The sequence below is a fragment of the Rhineura floridana genome, chromosome 11 (genome assembly GCF_030035675.1).
Source record: "Rhineura floridana isolate rRhiFlo1 chromosome 11, rRhiFlo1.hap2, whole genome shotgun sequence".
Classification (NCBI taxonomy): Eukaryota; Metazoa; Chordata; class Lepidosauria; order Squamata; family Rhineuridae; genus Rhineura; species Rhineura floridana.
In genome coordinates this window covers 51,232,954-51,252,278 of record NC_084490.1, presented here as the reverse complement: position 1 = coordinate 51,252,278, position 19,325 = coordinate 51,232,954, and the positions used below count along the sequence as shown (strand labels likewise).

Sequence of the window (19,325 nt, the reverse complement as noted above, 5' to 3'; positions counted from 1 at the left end):
TGGAAAAGTTACTTTTTTGAACTACAACTCCCATCAGCCCAATCCAGTGGCTATGCTAGCTGGGGCTGATGGGAGCTGTAGTTCAAAAAAGTAACTTTTCCAAGCTCATACCGATTTGCTGTCCTCCTCCAGGCATCACACTGGCCTTAATCCTGCTTAGAAGATTCAGTAATATTGAATTACAAGTTAGTAATTCTAAGAAAGATGCTCTTGGATCCCTCCTTGGTCTAAAATTCAGTTGTAGCCTCTTCCCATTGCCTTTGGCTTCTGTCTTTGGATATTTCAGCTGAGTACTTCTCCTCTTGTAGATTAAAAATAGGGCAGAGCCAAAAGGAGGAGATGATTTCATAAACGTTTTCAATTTCCTGACCTTTGTTGGCCCTCAGTGACACCATCCCACAGTGAAATGTGATTGGCTACATAGCACTGAAATGTCATTCAGATTTCTACATGATTCCTTATTGGTTGGGATCTGTGGGAAGAAGCGATATGGAGGGGGGAAGATATGAAAGGGGGAAGAAATGACACCAAAAACAGCTGGTAAGAGAGACAATGAACAGGCATGTAAAAGGTAAATATCTGGCACACACTCCACCCAAGTTCAGTGCTTTTAAGACCTAATTATTTCAATGGGAGAAATTTAAGAAAGTACTTAACACTCTCCCATTGAAATCAAGGTAATTATGGCTGGACTGATCCTGTGGTTTAGGGGGATTGTGTGAAATATCCCCCCCTTCCGGAAAAGGTATGTTTTCAATGCTAAAATCAAATCAGGTGAACATTCAGCACAGAGTCCAGACCTAGTTAAAGCACTGAGTATTGCAGTAAGGCATCTTCAATTAAAGAGTTCTTTTCCAGTGTGGGGCTAGGCCTGCTTAGATTACAGGGACACATTGAGAGAGAAAGGATATGGGGCACACCCAGAGTGTTCACTCTGTCATCCCCCCACAGCAACATTTCCACAAAGATACAACTAACACAGAAAAGGTCCACATGTGGTATCTATGCAGAAACCTGGTCAGGAAAGAGACTGTAGGGGGCTGAAATGTTTCCACCCAGCGGCACACCCTAAACTGGAAAGGTTTGAGTAACCAAGTAAAAAATAGGACATATAGGAATTATGGTTTCCACCTGCTCATTTGCATCAATCCAATCCATTTAATTGTGTAGCAGCAGCAGCTGTATACATTCATGTGAATTAAGTGCAGGTGGCAAACCACAAAGTGACCCAGAAAACTTTGGAGCAATTTCAGCTGTGATCAAGAACATGGGATTAAAAAAACCCACCAGGACCCCTACATGTTTACAACATTGTTTGGGGGATATGGAGTTATGGACATCATTTGAATGATTTCCCTCTTCAGTTAATGTTTTTCACTGACCTGGGGTGGCTCAGTACAGTTCACTCACCCCACCTTGTTTTTCAATTAAGGATGACTAAGAACAGTGGCTTACATCTTTCCCTCTGCTGTGCTCACTTACTACATGCAAGGTGTTTTTTTTATGTGAGCAGCATTTAAAAATGCCATTGCCACCTGCAGTCTGATGTTAACAGTCCAGAATTCCACCAATTCAGACTACCACTTCATTCTTGCAATATGTAGAACAATTTGAGTAGGTCTACCCTCCACATTAAGCAGGATAAGGTTTAGGGTTGTGCAAATCTGACAGTATTGGTTTCTCTCAATTGCTCATTTTCCCAATCTTAAGCTCAGTTCTCCACATTTCCACATCAATTTGTGAATTTTAAAAATGAAGTTCTGAATATTCATCACCATTTTAGTGCTAATTTATCTTAATTTTTGTATGCAACTTTGCCTAATATGCACATTTTTGCAAAGCAATTTTCCTTAAAAAACTATTTTTTCTATGCTATTGTCAACTAATATGGACACTTTACCCCAGTATTTGCATTTTTGTACACCTTGCATGGCTGGAGAACTGCACTGCAAAATTCAGAAAACTTTTAATTTTGAAGGTTGGTGTGTGTTGGTTTGTGTAGTTTCCAAAAGTGTGAATTAGGCAGGTTCACCTGTAATGTGATCTAAATCAAATTTCTCTCCCATCCCTAATGAGGGGAGAATCTATACTGTACCTCTTCAGAACTGCAAATGGGAGGTGCCATTCCCCCCCCACATATAACCCCATTTCCATACAAATAAAAAGCTAGCGCATCAAGGAGATACTCCTTTTAGGCCTACTTTCTACTTGCAGAGTTTCCCCCTGCCCCAACAAGCATTCAAAAATATGATCCCCTGCCTGTCTGTCAACTGTCTAAGATGGTGTAGCCCATTTTGCCACCTCAGGGCTTTACCATTTCAAAGATCATCTAGATGTTATGAGAGACATGGATCTGCTGCTGCTCTGCATCTCTTAGTCTCCTCTTCCTCATAATGCCAAAGAAAACACAATGCACAACAGTGATGCTGTCACTCAGCTCATTACTCTGCCCTTCCCTCACACAGGTGGCTGTCAGCCATGACAACACACAAAGCTGTCATATTGGTAGCTCCATGTCACGTAATGTCTAATGAAGCTCTGAGATGGTAGAGTCATAAGATGGTAAAATGGACAATACTACTCGAGACTGCATGTGGGGAATGGCATTTTTTAATACTTCCATAAGCTTTTTTTTTGCTTCTCTGCATTCTTTATCAAACCAGGCGCATACGTGGGGTTTTTTTTGGATGCCATTGCTTTTGTGGGTCATATGGGGCCTAAGTAAGGATAGGACTGTTTGAAATGCCGATATGGGGTCCTGGGTTTCATTCAGGACCTCCAGGCGGATTAGTTGGAATGTGTCGCTCTGGAATAGGAGTGCGAGAGATGCACGCCTCCTATCTGTCCAATAGATTCTTTTTTCAGTATCCACTGACTCCATTGGAGAGGGATAGTAAATTCTGGTCGTGGGAGCTCTAATTCTAAGTAAGAGAGGAAAGTGGTCACTCTCAATCCTGGGATTAACATTAAAATCAATGATGTCCTTCAGCAGCGTCTGAGAGACCAAAATGTAGTCAATCAGACTTGCACCGCGTGATGTCCGGAAAGTAAATGAGCCCATAGATAGATCGTATATAGAGCCATTTAAAATTTCCAACAGATGTGCTGAAGCAAATTCTATTAGGAAGGGGCCTTGTTTATTCGATTTTGAGTCTTGAAGGGGCTTATGTGGAAACAGGGAGTAAGTAAAAGGGTCCTGATTGGAAGTATTGGTATTAAATGGCCAGGAGTTACCTATTCTGGCATTGAAGTCTCCACGTAGGAGAATTTTATCATTTGGAAACCGTGTCTCTATGTGGGAGAGGGCCTCATCTAACCTAACCCATTGATTGGATAGGTGATATGAGGGGGGTAAATAGATATTGATACATATCACTGGACCGACCCATAGTCCCTGTAGCCTTAGGGCCTGCATAAAGCTTGGAAGTGTTAGCGGGAGCTGGGTAATTACCGCTGCCAAGGCAGAGGAGGCAAAGATAGTTAGGCCACCACTGGGTCGGCCGATCCTGGAATTCTTGGTCGCCGGGTTTGAGTAGGATACATATCCTGGTAAAGTCATTTTGTCTGTGTTGGTGTCCTCTTCCTCATAATGCCAAAGAAAACACAATGCACAACAGTGATGCTGTCACTCAGCTCATTACTCTGCCCTTCCCTCACACAGGTGGCTGTCAGCCATGACAACACACAAAGCTGTCATATTGGTAGCTCCATGTCACGTAATGTCTAATGAAGCTCTGAGATGGTAGAGTCATAAGATGGTAAAATGGACAATACTACTCGAGACTGCATGTGGGGAATGACATTTTTTAATACTTCCATAAAGCAATGTTTATGGGGAGGGGATTCTTCTATGTAGAAAACCAGCAGGGCAGGAAAGGAGTACAGCTAATTTGTTTCTTCATATTTTAGCATTAGAGGATATTCTGCAGTCTGAAGATGCACAGTCTACCATCTCTGTCTATTGATTCGGGAATCTATCACCTCATTCCCACCATACTTTGCTGCAAGTGTAGAGACTAGGCCCAAGTTTCTGTACCAGCTAATCACCCTTGTTTTGCGCAAAGAACAAGCACAAGATCCCACAAAGAATTACCCATGTGGACTCTTAATAGTATCATCCACATGGTGGTATCCAACCCTCTGCTCCTTGAGTTAATATATAGGTCTGTCTTCCCCAAAGTGGTGCTCTCTAGATGTTTTGGACTACAATTCCCATCAGCCATAACCAGTATGGCAAAAACATCTGGAGGGCACCAGGTGGGGGAAGACTGATCTTAGGGAGAGAATCAAGCCCCTTCCTTCAACCACTTTTCACTCCAGCACTTAAAGAGAAGTCAAGTTAAGGTCAGACAAGGGCCTGGTGGGAGTGTGCCTTGGAGGATAAAATGGAATGAGTCACTTTTTAACAGTCACACTTTACAAAACATCACCACACAGTGATTTTAAAAAATGACAACAACGTAGTGTCAGAAAACAGCCACAGTGAGACACCCCTGTATTTCCTCTTTCTCACCCACTCTTCAAGAAACTGCTTGCCAACCTGTACCTCAGAGAAGCTAAATCTTGCCCCAATAAGGCAAGTGTCATCTCAACTCAGTTCACATTGTTGCATTTTCCCACACAATCTTGTACATGGGTACACAAGCAGATGAAGACAGACAAGGAGCCAGCATCTGAATGACCATGTCTCCCCTATTATCTGCCAGCCTGTGCCTTAAGATCTATGGGAGAGTCCCTACTTGTAGTTCTGCTGATATCCAGTTTGTGGGGCAGCGGTGTGGAGCAAGGCCTTCTTTGTTATGCCACTGTAGATGTGGAATTCAGTATTTGTTTTATATTGTTAGCTTTATGGAGGTTGTTTTTAAAGGGATCTGTATATTTTAATGAGAGCCAGTGTGGTGTAGTGGTTAAGGTGTTGGACTATGACCTGGGAGACATTTTAGGCATCGACCTGGGAACCTTTGAACTGAAAGGTGGAATAAAAATATAATACTAATAATATGACATGGATTTTGCACACCTTTGTTCATGATCATGGCTGTTGGAAAAATGTGCACTACTGCTTAAAGTAATTCAGCTGTGTGAACTACTCCTTAGATGCCACATTGCTTGACCTAAAACATGTAACGAGTGAATGTGACAAGCATATGTTTGTAAACACATATCTCATACAGATACTTTGCCTTGGTCATTGACTGCAGGTCCCTACTGAGTGTCATCCATCCATAGGCTCGGGTTTGCTGGTCTTTATGTGTGAAATGGCCCTTGTTTTCTTAGTTGAACATTCAGTATAGCAACATTTGTGCCCCCTTTTAAGACTGCTGCATACATTACGCAATGGCAAACCCAAATTTGCTACTTGAGATATACTTATTGGGGAAGCTTTGTCTAATTCTAGCTCCCAAGTGATATACTCGTATAATAAATGTTTTGCAAACATGTGCCTGTCTTGACAAATTCGAGAGGAGCAGATGTTTTAATTTGTTGCAGAAAAAGCAACAAAAATTCTTGAGACAACTTAAAGACTATCAGATTTAAGTAGGTCAATCTCTATGCAAAAGAATAAGCTGCACATAAATCAGATGGTATAAGTGGCAACATTCAAAAATCAATGTGATAACATGTCAGCCTCCCAGGATGCTGTGCTGCTGGACTGAAATTCACTATTCTTCAACACTAAGAGGGCATCTAGTGTAGGTACTAGAATTTACGGTATAAGAAAAAATTATTTCATTCATTAAGGACTTAAATCAGGTCTGGGGACATCTCTACCTCTTCAAATTTTAAATTTGCTTAGCCTTGCCAGGAAGATTATGTTATCAGAAATTACTGCTGTAGGTGAAGGTCAGGTGCTCTTATTGTACAGACATTTGATCAAAATACTCGCCCATACCTACTTGATAGAAGGCAGCTTGAAGTGATCTTGATTTAGGGATGGGGGAGAAATTCAATTTAGTTTGCATTTAAAACCAAATTTATCAAATTCGCACTTTCCAAAACAATATGAGAACTGAAACTTAGCTATCTTATAAAATTCTCACTTCTCCGAATTTTGAGATGCAATTCTCCATCCAAGCAATGTTTACAAAAATGCATATATTAGGGGAAAGTGTGCACAAAATGAATACGTTGGTGAAAATAACATACAAAAATGCATTATATTAGGATACATTGCTTGCACGAAGTGTTTACATTAGTCAAAACTGCATATAAAATGTATTTATTGGGAGAAATCTGCAATAAAATGCTGAACAATTTTCATGAGGATTTTTTTTAAAAAAATGCAAATCGCTGCAGAAATGTGAAAACTGAATTTAAGATTAGAAATATGAGACACTGAGAGGACCAAAATGGTCAGATCATTCCATCCCTATCTTGCATAGATGAATGGATCACAATAGACAACATTCTATATCATCTCAAAATGCAAATCAACTCACACGTTCAGCCAGCCATTGCAAGAAATGATATAGATATGCATGTGTGAATCAGCCCAAAGAAAAGCCCTGGTGTCAAGTGTCAAGAAAAAAAGAAGTTCAACTAATAAAGATAAAGATAAGCTGAACAGTGCTATGTCTAGGCATCTGAGTATTTGCTTGGTCTGGAATCAGATTTTTATCCCCCCTCCCTTCACTCCCCCACAGTCTGCACCCTCACTTCTTAATTTTGGACAGATAAAGGTGGGGGGGGGCTGAACTGCAGCATCAGCAGTGCAGAGTCTAAGAGTTGTATTCACCATTATGTGAAGTAGATAGTTCCCTCAGCAAAAGGATTTTTCATTATGCAATGGAAGAATCTCCCCCCAAGAAATCTGTTCTGGGGGCACCCCCAACCCCCCAGAGCAGATTTGGAGATGGTGTGGGGCAGGTGTGGGGGGGAGGAGAGAGGGAGCCATTACACAAGTGCTAACTCTAGTGCAAAAAGTTAGTTGAACACCATCCTGAGGATTGACATAGTGTTGTGGTAAAAAATGGTTGCTGTGGTGAAGCTTAACTGGCTACTAAGATTTTAAAAAGTCAAAGGGGACTTCCCCTTTGAGGGTCTTCTTCATCCTTTCTATTTCTCCCTGATTGTCATCTAATCAGTGGTACATTCTGGTGCTCGGAGCAGGTTAGCTGAGGTGAGGGAAACAGAGAACAGGTGTGAATTGATCTTGCTTTGGTTATAGAGTTTTTTAAAAAAAGAAACTACACAACCATCTGTGGCCAGAGCAGGCAAGTGATGAGCTTTTGCCCTATGTGCCTCCTGGGCAAGGGTGCAGAAATAGGTTGCAGAAGGTTATGCAATACATTGACAGCTTGGATACAATCTCCTCCACTCCCCCAGTTTGGAATGGTCAGATGCATTTGCTGAGGGGTTTAGTGGGGGCAGCAGGCCAGGCAGGGTGGTAGCAATGTATATCAGATATGCTTTGTGCTTGTAAGGTGCCTTCTGACATTTTAACATACTATATTTTTATTCTGACCTGCCTCCAAGGAGCTCAGGGTGGTGTACAGGGCTTCTCCCATTTTATCCTCAACACAACACTCCAAAGTAGGTTAGGCTCAAAGTCAGTAAATGACCCAAGGTTACCAAATGAGCTTCACAGCAGAGCAGTGACTGGAACCTGGGTTTCTCTAGTCTAAGTCCAAAACTTAATTCACAATACACATTGGCTCTATTGAACCCTTATGACATATAAGCAATCTCCCAGCTGATCTTTTCAACCATGTGATCATTGGTGGGTGAGTAAAGGGGCCTCAACCCTGTGAAACCCATCAATCCCTGTGACAAACAAGCATTGCCTGGCTACTTTCATAATCATTACTGTACTTGGCTAGTGTTGCTAGTTCATAATGTATGAAAAGGATCTTGCTGCAGGCGCAAAAGTTACTAACAACAACCACTAGTCATTTTTCCACATATGACTACTAGCCCTGTTTGTAAATGTCTGAAAGAGCTCACTGTGGTTATGGTGAACAATTGTTCCCCCAGAGTTGGGGGGGGGATTAAGGTCAACTTTATTTTTATTCAAAAGCATTACAAAGAGAAAGAATGGCAATTAGTCATAAGACGCTGCAGCAAGATCAGATAAAATGCAGCACCAGAGTTCTGCTTATAAGATTATGGCAGGTACCTGTTTAACTTGGACTCAGAGTAAGAGTGTTCAAGCCTTGCCCTAGCTTCAGACATTTTTGTCCAAAGCAAAAAGTCAAAAGGTCTGCCTGCTCTGAACTGAAACTAATTTTAATGTTTTTAAATGATACACAAAGACAGAGGTTAGAGACAGGAAGATTGGGTCCTTGGGACCCAAAAGGTACTGGTTTCTGTTGTGTAATGGTAGGTACAAGGTTGCTGGGGAGGGGTGGCCTCTGACTCGCTGAGGCCAGGGTTTCACTAGGACTTCAAGCTTTAATTAGGGTTGGCACCTGGCCAGAAAAAAACCCACACCTGGCCTGTTCCTCTTTAACATCAGTTCTGACCTGCAAAAATCAGCTGGTGAAGCTTTTGTAAATCACAGAGATATACAAATCAGTTGCTAGTGTGGGACAGCTATTAAAGGCAGAGCTACAAAGAATGGCTGAAAAGCTGGGAAACCTGCCTTTAATTAGTAAATTAATCAACTAAAGGTTTATCCATGATTGAACAGATTTTAATCAGCAAGGACAGGGGTTAATATTTTCTTATTCATCCTGTTACAGAAATCCACCATGTCCCAAACACCCTCAAAAATTAATGATGCCCTTTCCCTCTAATAATGTAGTAGCGTTTGCACATTAAATTGCTGTAAAGGCTTCTAAGCTGAGATTTAGATAATATGCATATAAATAATAATAGGTAAAACAAATCAACTATTTGAACAGGAGTCCATTTTTTTTTAATTTGCCTTTCAAATATTTTTTTTTTTGCTCTTAAAAACTGTAATCTAACTAAACTGCATAAAATCGTTTTGCAAATAAAAACCTTAAAATAATCCAAATATGAAACATACAAAAAAACTTTTTAAAAAGCCAATATAAAAACTATGCTATAACAGTAATACTAATATTAACAAAATTCATATTTTCTTATAAACACTAGCACTAATTAATACTAATCATTTATGGAATAACCTGGCAAAGTAATTACTGGAAAAAAATGATCAGAACTGTTCTCAGTGGGTATTTCATATTCAAAATATGTTAAAAGCAGTAAAACTAAAAGCGAAAAGAAAGTGCTCCTATAAAGCCACCATATATGTGTATGTATGTGCTTGTGTGCACCTGCATGGACACACAAGCACAAACATATAGGGTCCTCAACGTATACAAAATGGCCCAATTAGCAATCTATGTGCAAACATACACACACTAGGGGTCAATTGTTTAATTGGTTTAATTAGCAGAGTAATCTAATCAGCAGGAGCTATTTTTCATTGGCAAGTGTAAATTTTAATAGTGAGACTGTGAATGAAGGGCACAATTGCTTCTTATTTTTAATACTATTTGATCTTTATGTACAATTGTAATACAGAATGAAAAATTATAGGTCTTCCCTTCTAAGCAACTGTAAATTATCACCTACTTACTGAGATTTTGGAAATATGCATAGGTAACTACTTTAACCAGTTAAAGGTAATTGATTGTTAATCAATTAATCAGTTAATAGGTCATCAGGCAACTAAAATACATTTCCGCAAATCATATCTACTCTGTTAGGCTGCATCCTGCAGTGGGGTAACTGATGCCATAATCCTGTCTATTGCCTACTAAGTATCCACATGCATATCAATGGCACAGTCCCACTGTTTATGTGCCTTCTGAGCCACATTTCTCTGGAGTTGGGCTATATACCTGGAGAAGGGCCTATGACTTTACTGGAAATCAATCCAATGCTCTCTTGCAGGCTCTGGGGTTCCAATCAGCACCCAGAACTTACTCCTTCACCTTAAGAGCTTTCGTAATCATTTCAGGGAGAGACCTGCATGGGCCAAGAAACACACATAAAATTGCCCACTTCACTGAAATGCGTGGGAAGAACAGGAACAAAGAGGTACCATAAGTGCATCAGGGCCCCACAGGGATCTGGATGTGAACGCAACTTCCTGTATAAGGCATGGTACTAATTCCTGTATCTGACAAACGTAAGCTTCTGAATCAGCCTGTGCAGAAGAAACGTACGACTCTCACCAACCCTTCCAATGTGATTTTATTTTAAAACACATTCTTACCAATAAACTTCTGCGGCATGGAACTTTTCCGTTTGGCTACATTGCTCGCTAAGCGGTCCAGCACAAGGGCTCGTTCGGTCCCCATCTCGATTTTGCTGTGCCTTCCTTCCACGCTTTCTAGATGAGGAAAAGCAAAGAAAAAAATCAGGCTTAAAAGAGAGATGTAGAAAAAGAAGCGGGGAAGGCTAGAAGAGGCAGTTGCCTGCAACAGTTCAGCCAGGAGAACCTGTGGTATAGCCGTTGTTTTCTTCTCGTTGTTTGTTCTCATACCTCTATTTCACCCCTGTGGTCAGCAGAGCTAGGGGCAAAACATCCAAATCATGCAATTTCTCAGACTCACAAAGCAACCTCACAGAATTAACATCTTGATTGTACACTTCCTCTTGTTAATGAACAGTCTGGACCTGGTAGTTTATGAAACACAGAGGGAGATCTTGGCCCGCCCAACTTTCCATTTGATTTTGAGTAAGACTGCAAGACACCTGCAGAACAGCCCCGAACACTTAAAAGGCAAAAATGTATAAGAAGAACATTCAGCCTTTTGATTATAGTAGCACTAATATGCTAAGAAAAAACACTTTGATGAAACCTTGACATCCTCACCATGAGAAACATTCTTGATTTATAATTAGTAGCAGTATTAGCATTGGCATCAGTATTATTATCATCATTACTGCTACATACGGGACCTGCAACAAAATATTGCAGTGTAGAGTTCTCCTATTCAGTGTTCCAACCAGCCATCCCCTCTTCCAAGATACTTTATTCAATTCCCCATTCCAGCCCAACAGACACTCAGCATTCTGTGATCCCTTACCATGTTCATTCCTAGTTGGGCTATTTTGGGGTTCTTGATGGCATCTTGTTTTCTTTTTTTATCCTTTAGCATCCCCCCACTAAGTATTTATGCACTTCTGCAAACCGTGAGGTTTTTCCAAACATGCTGAGACCTCTTTTGTATCTTGATGGGCCCATTTTGGTTGCAATCCTGTTCAGAAGCAGTTCGCCAGGTGGAGGGGAGCCACTACTCTAGCTTCTTGGTGGGTGGGTTGCTGTTGCTTTCTGGGAAGAAGAGGGGTGTATGCTGTGGTGCAAGTGTGCTGGCAGGAGTGCCAGACTGGCTCTGCCAGTATGTTTGCACTGTGCTGGCCTCCCTTCCTCCTTGCTCTCTCCCAGTAAGAAACAGCAACCCACCTGCTGGGAAGCTAACATTGCTTCCCTGCCCCACCCAGCAAGCTCCTCTGATCCTGTTGGCACTCTCCAACTGAGTTTGCTATTAGAGGCAGTGATTGTTAGATTTATTAATACAATTATACAGAGCAATGATTCACATAGCACTTTACAGAATCACCTAAGGAAATTTTCTGCCTTAAAGAGCCTATACTCTGGAGGAGGTGATAATAACAGAGAAGGCAGGAAGGATGAAGGCAGGGTTGACAAGGAAAGAATATGTATGCAAAGTGGCCCATGCATTCAGCCCCCTTCTCAAAGTAGCTCCATCATTCACACACAGCAATCCCTCTCACCACCAAGGAGAAGAGGCTCCTATGCAGCTGCATTTGAAGAGGGCCCCAGGGTTTGTTTCAGTAGGAAATGAGGTGTAAGTAGTTGAGTGAAAAGCTTCATGAAAGAGCTATGCTTTGAAGAGGAAGGGTGAGAGAGGTAGCGCCTTGTCAGGGGCAGCACGAGAGAATGGACGGAGTGTGTGGAAAAATCAGCTCTGGTGGCTGAGGTAAAGCTGGAGGAGTAAAAATCACAGATATTGCTATATATACATATTCACTAAGAGGCAAAAAACCTTGCGGTTTAAGAATGTACCCCTAGCCAACAGATATTTCTATCAAACTTTTAAAAGCAGGGAAATTGGGCAGCTATAGTGAATGCACCAGGGGAGCAGGAGACCTGAACTCCTCTCTGAGATATTGTACTGCCCTACAAATTTGTCAAAATGCAAACACAATCAGAGCTTGGAAGATTACTTTTAAAAAGTAATAAATTACAGTTACAGTTACATGGCCCCCAAAAAGTAGTAATTACCATTACAATTACAATTGCTCTGAAGGTAACTGATTACTTTACTTTTACTCAAAAGTAATTGCTACAATTACGTTTCAGTTACTTCTTTTAAAAAACACCTACAAGGTGCTGGCTTTGGCTGCTGCACATCTAAGTAGCCTAAAACAACATTAAAAATAAGCACACACAAACAGAGGGTAGTAGAATAATTTTTTTTATCCGTAAGATTAACAGAATGGCATAACAGAATCTCACATCCCCTCACCCCACCCCAGCAATGATTATACCCCAACACACATTTTTTGTATATATATATTGCTTCCAGCTCTTTTCTCCTTCCACTCCTGTCAATTTTTAAACCATTGTTTTCTCCATCCCGTCTCGCTCTCCACCTCCTCCCTTGTCGCCTCCTAAGCACCCATAGAGCATGAAGGAAGAACAATGCTGCACAGAAGCCCAATTTGAAGCACATGATTTTTATTCACAAATCAGAGGAGCAGAAGACTTCCCCTGCTCCCCCTCTAAGTAATGCGCAAAAGTAATGCTGGAAACATTACAATTACTCTTCAAAAGTAATGAAGTTACTACTCGTTCTGTTACCAGCAAAATGTAATGAAGTTACCCACTCATTACTCATAAAAGTAATAAATTACAAGTAATTCATTACTTGCTACTAGTTACTTCCAAGCTCTGAACACAATTTGGGTTGGTCTTTCACAGTCCAATCCACTTCCTGTGTAGCTTGGAAGAATTTGGTAATGTGTGCCTCTGAGCATATGGTGTTTGCATTTTGACAAATTTGTAGGGCAGTACAATATCTCAGAGAGGAGGTCAGGTCTCCTGCTCCCCTGGTGCATTCACTATAGCTGCCCAATTTCCCTGCTTTTTAAAGTTCGATAGAAATATCTGTGGGCTATAGATACATTCTTAAAATGCAAGGTTTTTTGCCTATTAGTGAATTTCCCTGCTTTTTAATCCAGGAGATAAGAAATGGGATCCTATACAAGCTTGCTGAGAATGGATTGATCATTTGCATGCTTATTGAGTTCAGTGGGATTTACTCCCCTGCAATCATGCTTGGGATAGGTGAAACTGACCACAGGGGATGGGGAGGGGGGAAGGAGGAGGAGGGAGGGGAGGAAAGGCAGAGAGGAGGACTGGGAGGGGAGCAGGCGGGAGGAGAGGAAAAGAACAGGTTTGATCATTTTCATGTTTATTGAGTTCAGTGCAATTTACTCCCATGCAATCATGCTTAGGATAGGTAAAAATGACCAGAGGGGAGGGAGAGAGGAAGGGCTGGAGTGGGCAGAGGAGGAGGAAGAAAAAAGAGGGGGGAGGAGGAAGGGAGAGGAGGGGGAAAAGCAGGTCTGATCATTTGCATGCTTATTGAGTTCAATGGGATTTACTCCTATGCAATCATGGTTAGGATAGGAAAAACTGACCATGGGGGAGGAGGAGGGGGAAGGGGAAGGAGTGTATTGGAGGGGACCAAAGGAAGGGGGAGGGGACCAAAGGAAGGGGGAGGGGACCAAAGGAAGGGGGAGGGGAGGGCAGGTTTGATCATTTTCAGGCTTATAGAGTTCAATGGTATTTACTTCCCTGCAATCATGCTTAAGATAGGTAAAACTGACCATGGGGAGGAAGAAGGGGAAGGAGGGGATTGGAAGGGGATGGGGAGGGAGGGGCAAAGGAAGGGGAGGGAAGGGGCAAGAGGGAGGGGATAGAAGGGAGAAGGGAGGGTGGGTTTGATCTAGGGTTGCCAGGATCAGGGCCTGAGAATGATTCTGTATCTTTAAGAGAAGAGAAAATTCAGCCAAGTACAGGTTTTCTTGCAACACCGTAATGGGGAAAACCACAAAGTGAAATTCTCCCTTCCCCCTGCACAACTTTTAAAGATACAGAAGACCTCTTGGAGGCTGGGCCTGGCAACCCTAATTTGATCATCTGCATACTTTTTTAATTCAATGGGATTTATTCTGTGCAATCATGTTTGAAAATGGAAATGGACTGCCTTCAAATCAACCGAACTTATGGCGACCCTACGAACAGGGTTTTCACGGTAAGCGGTATTCAGAGGTGGCTTTACCATTGCCTTCCTCTGAGGCTGAGAGGCAGTGACTGGCCCAAGGTCACCCAGTCAACTTCATGGCTGTGTGGGGATTTGAACCCTGGTCTCCCAGGTCCTAGTCCAACACTGACCTGAGGGAGGGGTGGGGAGGGGAGGAGATTGGGTGGGTGGGCACTGGGCAGAGGGGAAAACCCTTTCCTTTCCAAAAGGAAAACATTGTGAACAGTATTATTGCTTTTCAGCGTTTCCCTCACCTTTTTATTCTACAGCAGGCACATGTAGCCTCCTACTCAAATTTAAACCAAAGCTGTCCCTGGCCACATCCACACCAGGCCTTTATTTCACTTTGGACAGTCATGGCTTCTCTCAAAGAATCCTGGGAAGTGTAGTTAGCGAAGGGTGCTGAGAGTTGCTAGGAGATGCCCTGTTCCCCTCACAGAGCTTCAATCAGAGTGGCTGACTGTTAAACCACTCTGGCCACTGGAGCTCTGTCAGGGGAATAAGAGTCTCCTCTCAGCACCCTTCACAAACTACACTTCCCAGGATTCTTTGGAGGAAGCCATGACTGTCTCACGTTACATCAAAGTCTGGTGTGGTTGTGGCCCCCTGATTAGCCAAGCCAAGCAGCTGTGAGTCTGGCTTTTAGGACACTGACGGTTGGTTCTTACTGAGCATGCCTGACACTATCATTCAGTTCAATGCAAAATTTCTTAAATTAATTAAAAATCAGCCGGGCATTTTTAAAACTTTTAAACTGCAGACGATAAAGGTCAGAGTATGGGGCAAGATGAGTAATAGGATTACAGGTACTCTGTGAACATGGCTGAGTTTTAATGAATTTCAACAGATTGTGAGAACTCTGAGAAAACAACTCCAAAAGGGGGCTGGGTTTTTTCCTCTCTTTTTAGACTTTGAACTTTCTATTCCCTCTGACTGTTTTGTGTATTGCCATGAAAATTTAGAGGGTTGTTAAGCAAGCGTTTCTAAGTTCAGGACTATAAGTTTTTGTTTTGAAATGAGCTTATGGGAAGCATCAGAATGGCATCGGGGTATTTTCAATTTAACATTGCAGAATGTGAAAAATCCATACTGGCTATAGTATACAGCAACTCTCGTGGCTGTATAATATATCAAGATATAAGAGCAGCAAAGCCAAAGAGGGCTTTGAAGGCAAACTGAAAGCAAGGGAGCAGTAATTCCAATGAATCAATGATTTCTTTCTTTAAAAACAAACAATGCTTTTTGGTTTACAAACTTCAAAGAATCATATACACAGAAAACAACCCAAAGTGAGGAAAGTTTCAATGCAGGGAAATTTCTTATGTTACCATAGTACATTAATAAGGGACCTTATTAATAAGAACGACAACAACAATGAATTAAATTTCTCAATTCCAATGTGCGTGGTGGTGGTGGTGGGAAGGATCCAGTTGGAGGATTGCTCTGTTTAATTATTTAAGTCAGGGGTTCCTGAACTTTTCCCCCCATGGACCACTTGAAAATTGCTGAAGGTCTTGGCATGCCACTTAATGAGTTTTCTGCCTGTTGTAGAAATTCTAATACTGTACTCTGTGCTAGATGCTGTATGATTTTTCACTGTGTTTTTATTGCTTCTTTGATTTCTTACATCATATTTTATTGTATTACAATTTGCATTCCACAGAATTCAGATTCTAACACAAACACAATATAAGAAATTAAATAAAAAACAAAAAACACAAAAATCAATATGAATACTTAATACAGACATGCCGTGGACCACCTGAATGAAGCTCATGGACCTCTGGTGCTCCACAGACCACAGTTTGGGAACCCCCGATTTAAGTGACAGCTGATATTCTTAACATTCTGTCAATAGATCTGGTCTTATGTCCAATGTGGTTTACAAGTCATATTCAAGCTATCTGGAACAGAGATTTTCAAACTGTTCTTCAGTTTGGAAGCTTATCACTAGTTCTTGAGAGCTTATCACAAGCTGTTTAATGAGAAGGGTGGAAATAACAGGCAACTTTCTGAGAGGTGGCTTGTCCTTAACGCATTTCTCCCCACAATATATAGGCTCAAGAAAGTGATGAGTGTGTTCTGGGTCACAAAGGCTGCATGGGGCAACAGTGGGCTCTGACAGTCCTGGCGACAGCCTCACACAAACCTAGAAAATGTTTCAGAATAAAACAAACACAAAATAGAACAAGGAGAGTTTTGAGGCATCCTAAGGACTCACAAATATATTGTGGCACACACTTTTGTGGGCTAGCCCAGAACCCACTTCATCTGATGCTTTGGCCCTTGAAAGCTTATGGCACAATGAATTTGTTAGCCTCTCTTCATAACTGTCTTTTAAAAATTAATTTCCATTTAATTTCCATTTAAATTATTACAAAACAATTTAAAATGATAATAAACATAACACACACACAAACATTTAGGTAACCCATAACAACATTTTAAGTTGACTTGAAATATGATTCATATCCATTCTTCCAGCACTATCTCTCTATGCAACCCATTTAGAACATTAAGACTAAAAACATTAAGAGTCCCAGGGTATGGGACCCTTAAGGCATAGGAGGCCACTACCTTGCTGAAACTACACAGGTCTATGTCTGGTCGGTGCCTGGATGGCTGCCTGCCTGGGAACCACAGCTACACTTCCTTGAGTTCCATGATGGAAGAAAGGTGGATTATAAATGTAATATATATTAAAAAAAATAAGAAGAACCCTGCTAGATCAGACTCCATCTAATCAAGCACCCTTCTTTCAACAGCACGAGGCAGATTACCACAAGACCCCTCTGGGGTTTTGCCTAACGTGATGACCTCTTTGGAATTTGTCCCAATTGAAGCTCCCCATAATGAAGGGAATGTGTGCTTAAATAAAACAATACAGCAACAACCACAAAGGCACAATATAGTACCACATATGAAACTTGCAACACTGTAAATTAACCCTTTGCTAGTTTTGACAGCTTAGTTTTAAACTCACCTCAGACATATTTGAATCAGCACAAAATTAGTCACGCACACAAAGGACCTGAGGCAGATTACTTAATTTGCTTGCTTGCACTTTACACAACATTTTGAAACTGAAGGCAAAGGGCCATCAAAGCACTCATCTCCCAAAACCGTGCTACCAAAATTAGTCAACATGTTTGGCAAGGAGGGTGCCTGATTAATCACTGCTGGGGCTGTTTCATGTGTAGGACATTGTCCTGATTGAAAAAAAAGGCGGGCTTTGATACACATGGGGTTGCACATGGCACAATTCTGTGGAAGCGGAGAAATTGCACAGAATGTGATAGTGGGTGCAGAATTCCTAAGAATCTCAGCTTTCTGTCTTTAAAAAAAAAAAGCAGGTTTTTTAGGCCTTATGGTTGTGAAGGTATACTTGAAATCTCATAACCTAGAGAGATGGGTGAATAAGGTTTCAACGGTTGAGGGCAGTGCCCCTCACATGGTCAGCAAAGCCAGAATGATAGGAAATAAGAGGGGGGAAATCTGATTTGTTCATTTTAAAGGACGCAGCTTTTCTTGGTGCAAAATTTGGATTGCCTGGTGCAGGTTTTTGTTTGTTTGTTTATTCTTGTTTTTTTAAGCATGGAGTATGGCCTGGCCCAATCATTATACAGAGTGAGGCAGCTGCCCCAGGCAACTGATTTTGGGTGTCATGAAAGGTGACCAAATTGTTACTTGTTTTATTTCTTCTTATTGAATGTTTCCTTCCAGGGAGAGGTGCTTGTTGGATTTTCTGCCTCAATGACACGGCTGGCCTTGCATACTATGTACCTTGACTTTTTTTCATGGGGAGGGGGGCAGAAGAATGTGCTGTTCTGCTGCTATCCAGGCAGCAAAATGTCTTGGCTGCAGGAGCTGCACATGTGGAAGTGGAAAAGGCAGAGGGGGGATATAAAGAATTTCCTGTAGAAAACAGGAATATCACTTAAAAAGGGAACTCTGTCAGTATCTACTTCTACATTCTAAGGGCATTTTCAGCCTTTGCTAATGCAGAGGAGAAAGAGGGAGAGCATTTGTAGTGCAAATGAGCATTCTGGCCATTGTTGATTTTACATTCACATTACAGAACAGATAGCAGCAGCAACTACTTTAAGCCTCAGTGTGAAAACACCTGAGGAGCCTGAGCTCTAGGATTCGCAAGGCTTTAGGGTGTGCCTCTCTTTCCCTCCATAAAAGAGGGCTGTAAAGTGCATCAAACAGCTTTTTGTTTTCAGGTTAAGGATGTGGGAGGAAAGAAGGTAAAAACATAACTTTTAACATGTGGGGGAAAGGGAGGAGAGAACATGTGGGCTAACATCAAAGTATGGGTGTGCTTGAGGGATGCAGAGAAACTAACAAGCGCAAGAGAACATTGGGCTGTGTCAAGTGAAGAAACTATTCTAGGCTTTGCATAGGAGTTTGCCAGTTGGAGATGCTTGCTAGCCGTGCAATCCTAATCATGTTTATTCAGACATAAGTGCTATTGAATTTAATGGGGCATATTCCCAAGTAGCTGGGGTTAGGATTGCAGCTTTAATCAATATAAACGGCATTGACTGGACACACTTAAATGAAACATCCAAAAGGTTATGAGTATGTGTAGCTACTAGGCATCAAGATGACTCTTTAGACAGAGAGTGGGCATGCATGGGAATTCTTCTGGGGTTGTGGGGGGAATAAATAATAGACACGTACATATATACATGCATGATTAGCATCAGAGATGTGGAAGATCTACTGTACTGAGTGAGCAGCAGCAAGGCCAGGGTAGGGGTCTGGCTTTGAGAAACTTGTATTCCAGGTCTACTTCTCTGTTGTTTCTAAGTGAGCACCTGCTGTCCATCTATAGGTCCCTGCACTGAGCAGGGAGTTGGACTTGATGGCCTTATAGGCCCCTTCCAACTCTACTATTCTATGATTCTGTAGGTGGACCTGGCATCCAGAAAAGGCCTTGTTGGTAGTGCCGCCACTAGTAGCTGCCTGGTTGGTGGTGACCTGTGACAGGGACTTTTCAGTGGTTGCTCCCCGTTTCTGCAATGCCCTCCACAGTGAGGTGTGTCT

At 41.7% G+C, this 19,325-nt stretch overlaps 1 protein-coding gene across 7 annotated transcripts in view; it reads right to left on the bottom strand.

The window, feature by feature from the left end:
* IKZF3 (IKAROS family zinc finger 3) overlaps positions 1-19,325 on the bottom strand; it is a 68,970-nt gene that overhangs the window by 7,974 nt on the left and 41,671 nt on the right. For 3 of the 7 annotated variants that reach the window (XM_061589420.1, XM_061589421.1, XM_061589422.1), the window contains exon 7: positions 10,190-10,306. In XM_061589420.1, the coding sequence (XP_061445404.1) occupies positions 10,190-10,306 (117 nt within the window). Of the gene's footprint in view, positions 1-10,189; positions 10,307-10,459; positions 10,562-11,006; positions 11,421-11,715; positions 11,901-17,256; positions 17,278-19,325 lie in introns of those variants that run through there. The other 4 variants (XM_061589426.1, XM_061589425.1, XM_061589423.1 and 1 more) reach the window with 4 other exon arrangements.